Below are 18,243 nucleotides of genomic sequence, written 5' to 3'. Positions count from 1 at the left end.
TAATCCTTTTTGGGGCTCATTATGCAGTTGTGGTTATCACTGTGGATACATGTCTGGTGTATGTGTTTGTTATAAGAAAGAGAGAACACAAAGTGTGCGAGTGTTTAGCTTTATTTAGTTTACCTGCAGGATCCAGATGCCTGATGGAAGAGGCCTGGTGGAAGCTGCTGCGTGCAAAGCAGAGAAAACTTGCCTGACCTGCGGCATCACGTCATTCAGTCCACAACATCCATGTCACTCGGACTACATACTGTATATTGACTATATGAGAAGAAGAAGACTTGTTTTAATTTTGCCAGTATGTTAGACACATAGGAAGTATTAGTTAACGCACACACACACACACACACACACACACACACACACACACACACACACACACACACACACACACACACACACACACACACACACACACACACACACACACACACACACACACACACACACACACCTGGAGCAGCAGGCAGCTGCAGCTTCAGTCAGGGGTGACATGCTTTGCTCAAGGGCACTTAAACCGTGGTTAAAGATTAGATTTAGACTTTATTAATCCCACAGTGGGGAAATTCAGATGTTAAAGGAGGGGAAACAGTGTTTATTTACTGGACCCCATTTGTTTTTTTTAACGGCCGGTCCAAGGAATTGAAGTGGCGACCCTTCGGTCCCAGACCAGGCCTCAGTTGCTGAAGTAGATGGACATACTCTCACACACACACACACACACACACACACACACACACACACACACACACACACGCGCACGCACGTAAACAAAAAACTAAAAAAACATCAGTCGGATTAAATTATGGCAGAATAAACAGAGAACATGTAATACATGAAGATTAATCTTGTTTATTATGTATACTCATCATCATATCAATATCATTATCCATCACTAGGCACCTTATACTGTATGTAGATAGACTGGGAGTAGAGACTTTGTCTGCATGCCTGTTACAAAAACACTCAGAACAGAATTGAAACATGCTGTCAACATGGCAGAAGCAAATCTTCTCTTCTGTTCAGATTGTGTTTGAGGTGTCACTCACATGTTTACATATGTTTATGCAGGACTAATGTGAAACATGTCAGCGGCCGTGAGTGTGTTTACTGCCAATTTATTAATTTCCTGTTTTTAGTGTCACCGAGTGTGTGTGTGTGTGTGTGCTTGTGTATTTGTAATTTAAACACAGAGTCTGGGTTTCTGCATATCTTACATGCTTGCCAGCTTGTGTGAACGTTCTTGTGCAATAACGTTATGTGAGGTTTGGATTGGCAGTCTCTTGTGTAACAGTGCATTGTGTATCGCCGTCTATTGAGTGTGTGCCAAACCTTTTATGGGTACTAGGAGACTAGGGGCTCAGCCAGTTCAGGCAAGTCCCTGGACACCTTGGCACACCTGCTACTTCTCGAGCTGGTTATACCTGGATACCAGAGCCAGAAACGCTGTGGAAAGTTTCCTTCAGGCCTCCAGAGGAAAATCTACCCTTTCACTTTCCTCCCTGTAAACCGGGAACACACACTCTGGAGCGTATCGATAAAGAATCAATATTTTACTGCCTACACCCTGGGTTATTACCAGTGCTGCAGCCGGGGTAATAGATGACTAAAACACACTGCTACATTTAGTATTCAGCGGAACGCCTGCAAGCAAATTTAGGTCTTGACCCCAAATTTGGGAAATTCTTAAAAATTAATTTCAAAGAGAAAAGGAATACATTTTGTTACCAACACTTTGAGTAATCCTTTACAGCCACATTGGAGTGCGGTATTGAAAGCGAGATCAAATGCAGAGTGCTTTCTTAACAGGCTATCATCAAAATTATGATGAAATTCAATGCAAGTGGTTCATCTACTGTAAGATCACAAGAAGTCGGCTTCGAGCTCTTTTCCCATCAGATTTTTGGGAATGCGTGGACATTAGTTTTGTCAGGTTCTCATGTGCAAACTTTAAGTGCTTCTGAACAAAACTTGGAACTTTTTTTTTCTTTGCCGAGAGTACGGTGAGAGATACCGCTCTCATGTCAGTTGAATATAAATCTACAGTCATCTGCTCAGTCCAGCAAAGTGATTGGAAAGGGGGAAACAGCTAGCCCGGCTCTGTGTGAAACTAACAAAAATCCACTTTCTAGCACCTGTAAAGCACTCTAGTTAAGTTATATCTTATTTGTTTTGTATTTTTTTTTTTTTTTACATTTTGTATGGATTATACAGTTTTAGAGGTTCTGGTCGATCAATTTTGTTAGCTGTATGCCGTGCTAAGCTAACCAGCTATCGACCAAAATTTCCCATTTGTCGAGTTTAACTCTTTAGACAAAGAAAGGAAAGCCCCCCCCCCCCTATCGCCCCCCTCCCCCGTTTCCAGTCCAGCATCTTTTGCATAAATTAAACCAGGTGTCACACTCAGCAACCTTTTATCCCTGCAAACCATTTCATCCAGGTAACTTATGGACATTTTCCAATCTGAAATCAAGCCGTGGAGAAATTTCGAACTCAGGGTAAGCTTCAGCGCTCCCTTTCCTCCTGTGGCCCTGACAGACATGGACACGGCATCTCCACCCAACCGTGAAATAACCACTTGTGTTTTAGCCCGAACGACTCCATTCCCATGAGACTGTCAGCTCACACATACCCACACACAGACAGACAGACAGCCAGCCCCCCCCCCCCACACACACACACACAGACAGACACACCTTGCCCCACACACACAGACACACCTTGAGGTTTTTGTAAATCCTGGAGGAACAACTGTATGTACTGAAGAACTGATCAATACTATTCAATCTGCTCGCAGGTCTTTGCCGCATTAGGCCACGGCTGCTGTTCAAACAATGAAGGGCTGGACACACGGGCCCGTGTACAAATGGAATCCCATTAAAACGCAATGGCTCTCAGGGGCTGACGCTGAGCCCCACTTTTTCCCTCTCCGCCAACTGCAGCAGCTACTTTTATGCTCCTCTGATTGACAGCTCCCATCCGGGAAAGAAAAGATGTTATTATCTTGACAACTGCTCATGCTACACCAGCGTGAATACGAGCTTTTTGATATAGATCACTTGAGTACACTGAAATCAGAGGCTGATATTGAGAGGTCATTATACTGGCTACAAGGTTTTCTAATGTATTTACACTCAAAGACATCGTGGAGAGGATGATGATGGTCCAAGTAACAGCTGTTTTGTTTCATTACGGACACGTGTGCTTTTTAAGTGCAGTTAAAATACCTACAATATCAACAGTGAGTGGCCATTATTCACATTGACAGCGACTTGAGTTTCTCATTTGACATTAATAGGATACAGTGTATCTTCCTACTATGACTGACAGACATTTCCATGATGAGCTTCTGCACACAGCATGTCTCCTTTCTACACTTTTTTTTTTTTTTTTTTCAATATATCTCATCTAAAAATAGTTTCAAGCAGTGAGATGGAAAGCAGACAAAGCAATAAGGAGTCGGTGATACAGACGAGAGGAAATGAAAAAGGCTCTTCTTTTGTTCTCGGTGATGTCTTTTCTTGTTTTACTCTCCTCATTAGAGTAAGGAATTTTAAGTCAAAGCATCTCTTGGTTCACGAAGTCCTTTTGCTTTGCCTTCTTATTTCTTTCTGACACCCCCCCCTCGGGTTACCAAATTAGTTTACCTTCCAGCACCGTGCTTTTAGGGACACCGAGGGAATTTCCTTCTTGCAGTTCATCCCTGTTTTTTTTTTTCCAGGCTCTGCTTCATCTCCTTCGGATTGCTTTTCACAACGGTGTCATTCATTTCGGGGCGCCAACTTAACCGTACCTAATGTGATGCCAGGTTCAGTCTTTTTTCCTCTACTAACTGTTGGTTGTTTTCACAGTGAAGTTCTCTCAGGCTTACGAGCTATTCTAAGAGAGCAACACACAACATGGGGATATATGGACCGGGCGTTGTCCAACACCGTTTACAGGATCTATGCACAGAATGAGAAACATGGTTGTATAATTTGCGTTACCCTCTTGTGGTTGTGGGAATATAATCTGGAGATAAGGAGGAAGAAATGGTAAAGGGGAAGGTGTAGAGCAGTGGTCTTGTGGACGTTCCTTTTTTGCTGCCGTTCTGAAAGTCCTCAGTCGGGCAGCACCGGGCTCAGTAGCACACCACAAGAGAAGGCATGGGAGGAAACACAAGTTAAAGTGCTACGATGAAAGAGCTAACATGCCACAAACAAACCAAGAGACTGTGTATGAGTGACAGAAGGAAAAAGTGGATTATAATGTAGGTGTCACTCTTTACTGTAAAGGTAGTGGAGGTGCTCTGAAATTAGATCATTAAAAGCAAATCAGCACACGCACATAAAAGTATTGTCAAACCACAAGGCAATGGTGCCGGAATGATCATAAATGCTTTTAGGAACCCCAGCTAAAGGAACTGTGGAATTCTGGGTAGACAGGCTTGAGGGTGCTTAGCTCTCGGTGTGAATCTTGAGGGAGAGGGAGTGAAGGGATATTAGGGAAGTGTAGGCGTTATAGCGTGAGAGATCTGGTGGAGGTTTGGCTGCAAAGGTCAAGAATGACTGGCGATGTAATGGAAACTGTTGATCAGATTCCAGGAAGCTGAGGAATTGTTTGGACTGCGAGGAAACGGCGAGTCAGAACTCGCAGGAGCTTTTTAGGAGTGGCTGGGAAGAAGGCATGTTTTATTTCCACATCAGTCTTCTGGAGAAGTCGAGGACGGAGACCAACGGTGTGAGAAGAGGAGCTGTGATTGGTCCAGGAAGAAGTCGGGGTGGATGTTGGCAAGGCGGTAAATGTCCACGTCCCACAGTGACTGGGCATTCCTGCTCCATCAGGCTATGGTGAAGACGGAGTGCACTCGAGAGAGGCTGCAGGAGAAAAGAAAAAGAGAAGATGGAAAATATTGGAAAAAGTTCACAAGAGAAAACATCACAGAGATGGTTGGAGGGTGTAAAACGGAGGGAAAACACAATCCCGTTAGAAGGAGAAAGAGGTTGAGAAAAATCCGAAATGGCAAGAAAGAAAAATAAGACGAAAACAGAAGAGCAAAAAGAGAAACGATGACAACCAACACGAGGAGTGGGGAGGGAGGGGTGCAAAACGAAACCGAGCGGAGTGACGTAGATGAGAGAGGAAATTAAGAAGTTGAGATCAAACAGGAAAAAAAGAGAAAAGGCAGAGATAACAAGCAGGGGCACAGTGAGGCATAAAAATGGATCGGGGGGGGAGGGGGGATGGAATTAGAAAAATAGAAGAGAGAGGGGTGAGATAAGAGAGACAGGATAAAAGAGAGGAAGATGGAGGGAGAGGGGGAGGATGAATAAAAAGAAGACATAATTATAAAATGGCACGAGAAAATCAATGCGGTGGACATCATTGTGCTTGCAGGCTCCGTACAAAGGGAGGTGGAGAGCAGCAGTGTGTCCATCAAACATGCACACACACACACACACACACACACACACACACACACACACACACACACACACACACACACACACACACACACACACACACACACACACACACACACACACACACACACACACACACACACACACACACACACACACACACACACACACACACACACACACACACACACACACACATGCACACAAACAAGCACTTCAAATGCAGAGTGAAGACAAGGAGGATGAGTAAGGCAGATGAAGCGGGGAGAGACAAGTGACATTTAGAGCTCAGTCGGAGCATGTGATGACAAGGCACAAAGATACATACCAGCCAGTCTCTGACAACAGCTTGTGTGTGTGTGTGTGTGTGCGCGCGCGCGCGTGTGTGTGTGTGTGTGTGTGTGTGTGTGCTGAAACTAAAGGCAGAGAGCCAACACGGACCGTAGAATTCTTTTTAGCATTTTGAAACTTGTAGATATAGAAAACCAAGTGCAGTAAGAAACGATCTGTTGACTTTTCAAGTGTATTTGAAAAAAAAAAAAAAAAAGGTCCTTTAAAGTAAAACATTAGACAGAAGTAAACTGGAATGAAGTGGTCTTTTTAAAAAAAAAAAATTATTAAATGAACTTGAAACCGTGTAACGTCCATATATTTAACAGAAAACAGTCAAGTTGAATTGTAGGGTGAATATTGCAGTTTTCAACCTGCAGAGAGAGTCCGTATTGAGCAGAGGTCAAAATGGAAAAAAAAACCAAAAAAAACGAGCGCGACAGGAAAACCGCCAGAGACCGTTACGCAAGCCAGCTTCAGCGAGAAGGAAAAAAAAGAGTAAGAAGAGTTGATATTCAAGTTATTCAAATCAGAGGTGTCGTTCTTTCAGGATTTTGTGTCTTTCACAAGAAGGTTATGGGTGACCAACATTTGAGTGTTGTTACTGTTATTTCCCTGTGAGTGTATTTTCTTTTTCAGTGTAAGCTTAGCAAGCCAGCTTTTTAGAAATGACTCTTAAGAGATCAAAATATTGTATTACTTCTTGCAAGTCATTGACAGATTATTGTGCTTTGGTTTTGTGAACATTTGAACGAGTAATTGACAGTGATAAAAAAAAGAACAACTAGCTAATTACAAATTCTCTGCAAACATATGTTTTTTTTTAAAAATTTAAAAATGTAATTTAATTTAATTAACTCTGCCCAGCTTCCAGGAAACAGCCACACGTTCGCATGTGAAAAAAAAAAAAAAAAATCCAACAAGGAAAACAGTTTTTACCTTCGGCCGCATACTTAGCTTTTATACGTTACTAAAATTAGCATCAGTTACGTACAATAAATGAAAGCGTCTCAACGTTTACATATAAATATATTTATAAACCTTTTTTTCCCCCTGAAAAGTCAGTGGTACAGCTATCAGGTACTGTAGGTGGAGTAAATAAATACACTGAAATGTTGCAGGAGTAGCATCTGAGCATACCATTTATTATTATTATTTTTTCTTCAAATGATCCCGACGAGTAAATGCACTGCATCACTTCCATTCAAAGATGGTGCTTTGTTGATACAGCTGGGCTATTATCACACACTCACACTAACAGTCGTGCAAATTCAACCACAAAAAAAAAAAAAAAAAAAATTCATCATCTCCATTATTGACAAACACTTGTGAGGCATCAAGCTATTTCTGTTCAAAAGCATGTAAACACGATGTCCCCCTCCCACTCCCCCCCCCTCTCCCTCGCCCCACTCACTCCTTGTTAACTGTATTAGTGCCAGGGCTTATCGGTGCAGCGGGACCACACACACCACAAAAGGCTGAAATCCATTACAGTCGTAGGAGGGCCTTGACAAGCTGTCAGCATGTTCGAAAGATTCTTCAAATCCCCATCCCCTCTCTGTCTTCAGAGGTTGGTGGGAATACTCGGAGCTCAGCTATCTGTCTCCTCACACACACACACACACACACACACACGCACGCACACACACACACACGTCTCCTGGTCTACATCTTAATTTCAAGGATAGTTTGCATTGTCACACGCAGAATCAAACGGCTACATTTACACGGAAAACCGCTCTGAATCTTAATTTCATGGGTAGTTTACATTGACTCCCTCCAGCCCCGACACACACACACACACACACACACACACACTGGTACACACACACACATGCATGCATGCATACGTGCAGACATATCGTTCGTGGAGGTAGTGGTGAATGGAGAGCAGGCCCAGTAGTGCAGTTCAATGACATACTTTGTATTTCCAATTTATGTTGCCATCACTACGCTTCTCTTGGCTGCCGCTATACACAGACACAAACTCTCTTTCTCTCGTCCACACACACACACTCACACCAACACACACACACACACACACACACACACACACACACACACACACACACACACACACACACACACACACACACACACACACACACACACACACACACACACACACACACACACACACGCTCTGCATCTTCACGTAAAGGATAGTTTGCCGTGATGACTGTGCTTACAACAACAGCCAAACGCTTCTAGACGATCAAAGAGATTATTGTTGCCATAAAACACTGCAAAACAATAAAGCCCACGCTGGTCTCACGCCCTTTATGTGAACATATTCTCCAATCTAGTTGAACTGTTAAATAGCAGCAGACAAAAAGAGGACTCCGATCATCCTTCAGCTCGCACTGTTTCAGTGTTCAAGGACAGAAAAGGGCAAAGTACTCTGGAAAATCTTTTCTTTAACGTAATTACTATAATCTGCCAAAACCTAAATTAAACAGAGCAGCGTGTGAATGCCTCTCTGACGTACGTGTGTGTGTGTGTGCGTGCGTGCGTGTGTGTGTGTGTGTGTGTGTGTGTGCGTGCTCCGGCATCTGACAGAAAAATTACAATTTCCCCAATGTTTCTGTGGTGTGCCATCGCAAGTGTGTGTGTGTGTGTGTGTGTGAATGAGAGTCAGAGAACACTCAGTTTGTCTCCAGTTATGAAACTAATTACAAAGCCCACTCATCACGTTTACGTTTCAGACAAAGAGTCGATCTATTAATGTGCGTTTTTTTTTTTTTTTTTTTCCCAGTGTAATTCACACAAATTCGGATTTCTTTCAAACGTAAACGCTTGCCGGCACGCTTACACATACGCCCCTATATTTGTCTTTTACGGTAAGCGCACTCTTCCGTGCCTCCAGTAAGAATGATAAATATGATTTGCCGCTATTGAGAGACGAGCAGCTTTGTAGACAGCGTCGAATGTCCGGATCGTCATATTTCTTTCCGTCCGTTCTTCCTGCCGTGCTTCACTCATGGCGTCGTCTCTCCCAACCGTGCACTTGTAATCAGTGCTGCCGCGCTTCAATCAAAACACACCTCGCCATGAAGCTACATCTGCCGCCTCTCTGCTGTGCATCATATTCCCCACGTTGAAAATATAAACAAGAAAGTAGTTCCACTGATTCTGTCCACCCAGCTTTGAAGTATCTGTTCTTCAGGCTGAATCCAGGCTTCACCTGGAGATGTTTCCCAGTTGTTGGGAAACATTAAGATGTCTTTTCATGTTTTTTTTTCAAATCCCATGAAATGCCACATCTGACATGCTGCTATTAAATGTAGTCTGTCTGATGCCTTTTATGTATTATGTAAAGCACTTTGAACTGAATTGTTGCTGAAATGCGCTATACAAATACTGATCAAATATGAGTCTCATTTCTTTGTGCTGCTGAGCTCTATTTATGTCGAAAAATAATTACAAACACATAACTGCCACCGTTGCGCTGGATAATGTGCGTCTTCGTTACAACGAATGTGGGCACTGTTGTTTATGTTGAGTCGATTCTGTTTTGAGTCTGTTGCTATGCAAACGTACTAATGCAACAAATGTGTGTGAATCTGCAGCTGCAAGTAGTCAAATACAATACAAAATGTCTAGTTTACTGCTGTTCGAGTATTATTTGCTCAAATCGACCACTGTTTTAGAGACTCACTAAATGTTTTTCTTTAGACTCCTCAGGACGTGGTGGTAAAACTCAGTGTTGAAAGTCTGACCCTGGGGGACGGATCCGTGGTTCCCCTCCTGAGCCGATGGTCCTTCTTCAGTTTTGGACAGTGACGTTCTGCCGCTCTTGAAAATTGGGTGACGATCGACACCCTTTGCCCGACACACTGTCTTCATTAATGCACATTTTTTTGAAGCGTGTCAAGCCTCTCTGTTGCTGATTTCCTGAGGCTGACGCTAAATTTGATGTTCGCTCTCTGGTCAGATCCTTGGTGAAATTGCGAATGTTCACACACCAGGGGCCAATAGGTCATACTGGAGGAGTGAGGTGCATTTCTTTTCGCTGAAAAATGTGTTTGATTGATCTTTATTTTTGATTTACATGAAGTCTAGTGCCCATTTGACCCAATGGCTTCCAGAGGGTGCATCTGCTGAAAACAAGGGGTCATCGAGGCCAGCGATATCACATCTGCCAAATACAAAAAGAGCAAGTTAAGATGAGTTCGGAAGGGCCAGCGATACATGCACACGCAGATGCGCGTACCAGCATGCGTATTCGTATATGGAGAGACTTGAGCCTCTGCGGTGCTCAGATAAGGTTTTCGAGAGTCTTGTCTTCCAGCATGTGTTCAAAATAGGTCAACTTATTCTGCAACTCCAAGCAAGCGCGCCTGCTTCGTTTCCTGCCCTGATTTCGACAACATAAACAACTGACGGGAAGTTTTCCCCTCTCCTTCTCTCCATCTATCTCTTTAAAGCAGCGCTCCTAATCAGCATAACCCAGTGAGGTTAAGTAAATAAGTCTATTTTATGCAGCGCAAGAGAGAGAAGCGGTAGTTCTCAGAGTGCTAGTATTTCGGTATTCGTACTCGTTTCAAGCTGAATTTGGTTGCTCCTGCGCCGTTTCCAGGACCACCCGCCAACAAATACACTGACAAACGTTTGCACGCGCGCCTAGACCTTGCCTCCATGGTTCAGCTTCCTTTAGCTGCTCAGTAGGGGACTGTCAGACTGCACTCTGTACCATTTCTTCACGGTGCTACTCCATCATGCAGGATGTCTCCCCTGACACAAAGCTGTCACGGCCTTCAGGGCTTTAGGACGGCGATGCACAGGAGCAAAACGTGGAACAGTAAAACAGCCCGCTCATTTATTTGCGAACATGTATGCCGACATCCGCGCGCGTCTATGTTGGCGAGCATGCCACGGCTGTATGCGAAAATGTACGCCTTTGAGTGATTCATGGTGTTGTTTTGCTATGACGGCATTACCGGTGCGGTCAACCAAAGCCTTTAGCGAGTGCTTTGGTGTTTACTGGTTTGAAAACACGGCTGAGATTGGAGTTTCTCGTTATTATAAATCAATGACGTTTTTACAATTCGGTTTCAGAGCAGACTTAAGCAAAAGTAGAGGTGCATTTTGTTCCTTTTGGCCAGAGCCGGGTCTGACCGTTTCCTCCTGTTCTCTGTGAGATAAGCTAAGCTAACTGGCCACTCGCTACAGCTTCATATTTACTGAAGAGCTGCGAGAAGTTGGAGCAAAAGAGCAAATACACGGAGGCTACTCGCGAAAATCTAAGAGATTGATTGCTGCATCACTCTTTGTACTTACAAATGGCTAATTTATCGGGTTTTTAGGCTATACCTTTGTAGATGTATCAGAGCATTGAAGGTTGTGTTGCGAATCAATGAGGAGGACTTCGGTATAGATTATATTGTATTTACATGAGTGCTGCATCATTGTGATGAAGTAGGGCCTTGATTTGTCTGATGTTTAATTCATTGGATTATCCAAATTTCCATCAGGTTATTTGTCATCTGTTTCACAATGTTGAAGGTCCATTACTGACTTTGGAAATACTACCACAGTTTGACAAAGGAAATCTTTCCTGGAACTTTCAGTCACATCTCATGCCCCTTATTGGTGGATGGAGTTTGTGCAATTTTTTTTTTTTTTTTACTCAGACAAAACAATAAATCTGAAGATGTCACCGAAGATTCTGGAAAGCTGTGATAGACATTTTTCACAATTTTCTGGAGTCATCTAGAATTTATTCATCACATCAATCGACCAAAACAAAAAATTGTTAGATGCGGCGATCCATATTGCAATTTAAAATGACACATATACAGTATATTATGATTTTATTTATATTGCCTCCTCATACACTACATTAACAATGTCCGGATGACTTTTTCTTGTGATTTTCACAACAGACATTAACAGAGGAAAAGGAGTATAGGGGAAAGGGCCCGAGCTCTACAGGAATAGAGAGACTAAAAAAAAAAGGAAAAGCTAAAGACATGTGGATACAGTAAGTAAGAGAGTTATGAACTTCCCTCAGCTCACAGGTTTCTGCTGACACTGATAAATACCTGAGGAATGGGACACATTCAAGAGGCTGGCTACGCCGTCATTAACCTTGTAAAACCTCCGCTTGCGTCGGTGATTAACGATACTCCATTATGTGCCATTAGACAGCAGCAGAGGAGGGTCTCTTCTCCCATACCAAAACAGCACAATACTGCATAGAAACCACTACAACTTCCTAGAGAGAAGCCAGAGAGTAAAGAATTCAGGCTTTAACACCATATACATATACAAAAAAGATTTGCTGGCAAGTCGCAGGATGACCTACTGTGGCCTAATATTCTGTCTGCTGCTTCTTTGCGTGCCACTTACATGTTTCCCCTCCCTGTTTTGTTCAAAGGTCTGTTATTGTTTATTACAATAGAACTCGGTGGAGTCCCCATAGAGGGCTCAGTGATAAGCAAAATACTCCGACACAGAAAAGAGACTTTTACCATATGAAAGGCAGGGGAGAAAAGAAAGACGAAAAAGAAGAAGGAAACGGATAAAGTGAGAAATGATAGAGGTGCTGGGATCGGGTGTAAATGTGGAGAGTGGAGGATGTGTGTTTGCAAAAGACAGAGAGAGAGTAAAAGAGAGAAGGAAGAGAGAGTGCGGCGGGCGGGCGGGGAGATAAAGGCAGAGCTGTATTCCCTGATGTGGCTTCTGTGCATTAGCTTTTCACAGCTCCTGCTCCAAGGATTACTGCATTTACACTTCAGCTTAAAAATAGTCCCCGTGATAATTTATTTAGCTGGAGCACACCATCCGGCATTGTGTTCCCAGAGAATAGTTTTTTTCCCTGTCTGAGTCGTTCTTTTTTTTATTCTCTCAATATATTTTAGCGTGATATTCTTTTTTTATCTCCCATTTCCGAAGAAACTTGTGGTCTCTTTAAAAAAAAAAAAAAAATCACAAATAAACACAGTGGCTGTGTTTACCAGCACAAAAATGGCAACTGGTGAGACTTTTGTTCGGATCTTATTTGTGCTGCTAAGTTGGTTACATGAACCTCTGATACCCTGCGACTCGGTGCAGTGAATTAGTTAAAAGCTAGAATATCCGCCTCACTGTTGTATGCCTCCACCAACCAGTCGAGTTGCAGTTTACAGCCATGATTTGTGATATGGGGATATGTATAATATTTATTTGACTCTTTTTCTGCTGTATGTCTACTGTGTTTGTCTGTAAATTTATTGACAAAAACAAAAGTCAATGTTAAAAAAAAAAGAGGGTCAATTTTCTTGTATAAGGTTACATCCAAAAAAGTTAATTCTGGTAAAATACAAAGTTGTGGCCAAGACAATAGATAATACTTCCCATATGGATATTACTGCCGAGAAGCTACAAATCGTAAAGCGTGGATGCTTCACACACATCTTCAACCCGAAAGCGCAGAAGATCTATACTATCAGCGCGGTTTTAGGGTGGACACCCAAGATTAGTGTCACCAATTCTGTACCCGGCCAAATGTGAAATATGGTCTCAGTCTCCCTTTCTCTTCCTGAGTTATGGCATTGAACAAAGGCCAGAAAAATGGTTGTCCAACGCATTCTGATGTCACCTAACCTTTGATCTTCTGGATAGAAAATGTCATCACTTCATCGTTATAACCGATGGCCCGAGGCCGGTAGAATGTTGTGCAGGGCAAGTTGATGGGTCCAGCACTGTCGGATTCGGGCCAGTAACTGACAATCAGAATCTACAAAATGTGACCTATTTTAAAAGATGTCATCATTTCTGAGATACGTGACTGATGAACGTGATCCATTGAAGTATAAGAACCGTTCAGACTCCTTCTCGCGCTGAGATTTACATTTCTTGGTTCAGTTAATGAAATTTTCGTCTGGTGAAACAGTCGTGTTACAGGTCCAGCGTCATGTACCACCGTGACCCCTTCTGTACTATTTGTTTTTATTGAAAAGTTTCAAAACTGCATGTTTTAGTGAAAGTAAATATCATTTCTCCCCATTACTCAGACCTACTTAATTTGGTTGCTTTATTCTCAAACGTTACAGTTCTAATCAGTTCATCACTGACTCCAGAAGTGAACGTTTGTGCCAGATTTCAGAGATATTTCACTTTCACCAAACGGGATGGATAAGGACAGAAACCCCAAAACATAATTCCTCTGGCCATGAACATAAAAAGTAAAAGCAATACATGACTTTTATGAAAGAAAAATGACACCGACTTCCAGCAAATCCAGTTGTGGCTACTTTAACTTATTTGCTATAATCATGCCATTATCAGCAGTAACTGATCCGTAAATGATACCCTGACATTATACAGGCAGTTAAACTTATGAGTAAAGACAAAAGGAAAATAACTTAAAGACGGGTTTAAAAATGTATCCCCCAATAAAAACAAAGTAAAGAACATAAACGAGCAAACAAACTTAATTAAATTCACAAATGAAGTTTTGATTGGTATATTATACAGTAGTTTGGTATGCATGCTGCAAGATTATATCAATTCTGTGAAACGAGTTCATAACCCAAACAATCTCCCCTTCTCTCACATTTAATTTTCACAGCATTAACTCGGCTTGTGCGGTGTGCCCATGATTCTTTAATGAATATCTCTTTATATGGGTAATGATTTTGTTTTTACGCAAAATCAACAATTATACATCTGGTTTCACATTTAGACGTGTAGTCACTTGGAATTTCTACACGCAGCGTAACCAAAGCCACCAAACATGAGTGAAAGCGGTGTTACCACAACACTCCTGATTCTAAAACAAACTCTTAAGCCAGTGATATACTGCCCAAGTCAGGAAAGTGAGACTATTACCACACTGCTCTCCGAATTGCCCTTGGGAAACGTCTGCTGAATGTACTTTGAACCCACTTGAAGGAAATGATCCCCCTCAAGTTGCTCAGCTGATATGGCAGCCTTTCTGGACTCGAACAGGGCATGTTCAAAGTCAACAGCACTTAAACACAAGATACGAGAGGCCTTCAAATGGCACGGATAAAAAGGCTTGGTTGCTATTTAGGAGCGGGAAAAAGTGCTTCAGTAGCCGAGGTTAAAGGGGATCATCAGTCTTCGTGGCACAGCGAATCTCATTTGCCACCGAAATGTGATGACTCGACAACGGAGAGGACAGCCGTGATGTAGACGGAGGAAGCGGGGAAGTGGAGCTCACAATAAGGAAAAGATCACAATGTGTTCCACTCAGCGTTTTCTCCATTCAGTCTGTCTCAACCTTCTGTGTCTCTCACCACACAACCTCTGAAGGCTGCTGGTGAATAATGATGACCTCACATCACCATGCCTCAGAAACACTGACAACTCTTATTTCCTTTTGTCAGTGTAGTAATGGATCTTATTTCTCTCTATCAGGTTTCTGCTTCTCTGCCAAATGTGAGCAGTTCTGTGGTGAGAAGGTGACACTGCAGGTTGCCTTCTGTTCAAACTCTGAAATGACTTTGTGAAACTAATATAACAGATATCTTTAAAGGCTGTAGTTTGCTGTAAGGTGTTAAAAGACTGTCGTTTCGAGGAACAATACATTGAAAATTTGTGGTTTTATAACATGTATTTTGCAGTTTAATCAAGTTTATTGAATGTAATTGCACATTTTTAACATTGCAAGCACTGTGTCACTTTTAGAAAACAATAAAATTACTTTCATGGAATTATCGTAAGCAAACTACAAAAAAACACAATGCAAGAGATATTCTTTGTTTTCCCAAATTTCCATTTAATCTGACTCATGTATCCGTTCTGTCCCCGAAGGCACCATTGCCACTGATGGCATCATTATGCTCTTTCACACAGTGACAACCTAAAGAAACAGCTTTTTGAAACAGTTACCAAAGGCGCACTATTGAAAATACATATTCTCTTCTCAATTTAGTCACTGTAAGAGATGCATTAAAGAAGTGATGAAGCTTTCACAATTCTCTTTGGGGCAACGCTGTGTGTACTCAGTAGATAAATCTGAGTGGAAGCGCAATAAAGCCCTCCTCTCAGCGGCATAACCAATCATCATGAAAGAAAATTTCATTTTCCTCTCTACTGAAAACTTTTGGAAGCACTTTAATTCCTCTTGAGTGGCTCTGGGATTTCAAGTTTAAACTAATTTGCCAGTCTGGTAATTAAATAAGAAATCAATTCTACAAACAATTAGTTCCACCGGTGCATGCGAGCTAGTAATAGTTGAGTGTGTAAATGCTCATGTGTGCGCATATACAGTATGTGTTCAGGCACATTTCTGAAGGTGTTTCTTGTGTGGGTGTTACAAAAAGGATCGCTTTCTTCTTTGAGACCTATTGCTTTCTTTATCTTTGCTGGGATTTAGAAAAACCAAGAAATAGTAGACACACTGTAACATGTCCTTGTCAAGTGTACGGCTCCACAACTCATCCATACAAAGACAGTCCTTACATAAAACAGGAGTAATGCAGAAACACAGATATTCACTCGCGTTGCCTGCTGCTGCTTAAACATCATTTATAAGCAACTCACACGTGCAAAGCAAGAATCTGCAGTGTCATCAGGCAGATACTCTTGAGTTGCTCTGCAAGTAAAAAAATTCACCAGTATGTAAAAATTGCAAGACAATTCTGCTTTTTTTTCTTTTTTTTTCCTCTTGATACATTTGATCATTTGAAACATAAAACAATCTGACATATTTGGGGTTTTAGGAAAGTTCTTAACTTGGATAAACTGACTGTACTGTTTCTGATATATAGTGCTTTCTGTTGTTTATTTTGTACAAAGTACACTTTGGCAGTCTTCCTCAAACTTACAGTAACTACCTCTGCTCTAGCCCGTCTATAGTTTTTCAACAGTGTATTTGAACAACCCTTAGAGAACAGGTATGCACTTGTTGCAGTCAATTTGTGTGGGAGGAGTGCAATACAGATAATGATGGCAACATCATAGTAACTGCAATAGAGTGATTATCTCCAGGCAAAAACGGGAGCATTATTTCTCCCCACTAATGTTTGGCTGCAGCACCACAAGACATGTTTTTTTTAGTGTCAGAGGGGAAATTAGTCTCTGTGCTCTCTGGGGAGAAATCCTCCCTCCACAATTGTTGGAACGTCAGCAGAAAAATGCTGAGTCTACAAAAACTCTTTGCTTTAAAGCAGCACTGATCAATACTTTTATGAGAACAAAATCATTACGTGTAATGCACACAGTACACTACGTTCCCAGCACCAAATGTCAGCCAATTTTAGCGACTGCCTGGTGAGATGAGCAGAACAGTTGGCAGTTGAAGAACAAGATATTTCTCTGAGGGCTGAAATAAGAATGATAACTGGACACGGACAGCTCAAAATTTAATGCTAATTTGGCATCTCGTCTGTGTAAAAAGACTGTTTGCTAACGTGATCCCCATGACAACTTTCTAAAGATGCGTTTTTTTGTTTTAGCACGAGAAAGATATACACTAAATCGCCAAGCGCTTCAATGGCACATTTTATGATTTGCTTTTTTTTTTATATACATGGATTTCAAGTTACAGTTGTTCCTTTTAATAAACTGCTTACCGACTGAAAAATGCAAGACGATAAAAATCAAACAAATAATAAAAACTCAAATCTATTAAAAAGTAGAAAAGTACGAACAAAAATAGGCAGCATATCAGTCAAATGTTAATGTTTCATTCTTGCAACATCTTAAAAAAAAAACAAAAAAAAAACTACCACGAAATCAGCTTACTTCCAAACAGGGGAGTGTTCTAGCTTTCTTACAGTGTGGGGCGGTGGGCAGTCTTCACGTGCTGACACTGTGAATGTTCCCACCGGCCCCTCACACGCTCGCTGCTTCAGAGTAAATCACCTGAAGTGATTGTGCATTCTGTGCGCGCCGCCTGCCCCTTGCTGACTCGGTAGCATTAAACGTGTATTTACCAGCTGGGGGTCTGAATACATGACGAAGCTCCCGGTTTCCCGGCGGGACCGTACCTGCCACCGCTCCACTGCATCGCCCTTGAGCTAGACAACCTTAACCTTAGCACGGCACACAGTCGAGTACGCATCGCATCAAGTCGGCTGGTGTGTAAATGGATTATAATGCTGGCGTCAGGGTGTGTAGGTCCCAGCGGATACAGAGAGGGGGCATCTTCAGGCGATGGAGGAGCCATATGATGAATATTAATCGTCAGATGAGCAGCAGATCTGGGGAGAGATTGTAGTGAAGTAACACCGAAGGGGAATCTACTCTATACATCCATTACCAATCAAGACCGCCAGATCTGCTGCTGCAACAAGGCGACGTGTGCTATGCCCTCCAGTCAGAGCACCGTAGTTAGAGCTTCTGATGTGTTTGTGTGTGTGTGTGTGTGTGTGTGTGTGTGTGTTACACACACACAGTATACCGCATGTTACAATGGCGTCCCCACTGTGCGGCAAGCAAGTGCTGCTCTCTGGTGTGTATCTTTTCACGACACACGGATCTCTTGATAACAACGCTCCCCCGTGCCTACCTGCAGCTTTATAATATGCTCGGGTCAACAGACATTGGGAACACAGAG

General features: G+C 42.2%; 1 protein-coding gene across 3 annotated transcripts in view; it reads right to left on the bottom strand.

The window, feature by feature from the left end:
• Nucleotides 1–836: 836 nt before the first annotated feature.
• Nucleotides 837–18,243, bottom strand: part of samd12 (sterile alpha motif domain containing 12) — a 105,907-nt gene continuing 88,500 nt past the window's right edge. For all 3 annotated transcript variants that reach the window (XM_069692439.1, XM_069692417.1, XM_069692428.1), the window contains one exon: nt 837–4,856. Coding sequence is in view for 1 of the 3 variants with exons in the window: in XM_069692428.1 (XP_069548529.1) it covers nt 4,825–4,856 (32 nt within the window). In the remaining 2 variants the exon portion in view is untranslated. The remainder of the gene's footprint in view (nt 4,857–18,243) is intronic.

Source organism: Brachyistius frenatus, unplaced genomic scaffold (genome assembly GCF_029030835.1).
Source record: "Brachyistius frenatus isolate BFR_SWC_R1_liver_20210118 unplaced genomic scaffold, ASM2903083v1 Contig_2, whole genome shotgun sequence".
Taxonomy (NCBI): domain Eukaryota; kingdom Metazoa; phylum Chordata; class Actinopteri; family Embiotocidae; genus Brachyistius; species Brachyistius frenatus.
Note: the sequence above shows the minus strand (reverse complement) of the source record. Positions and strands in the feature narration are given on the sequence as shown.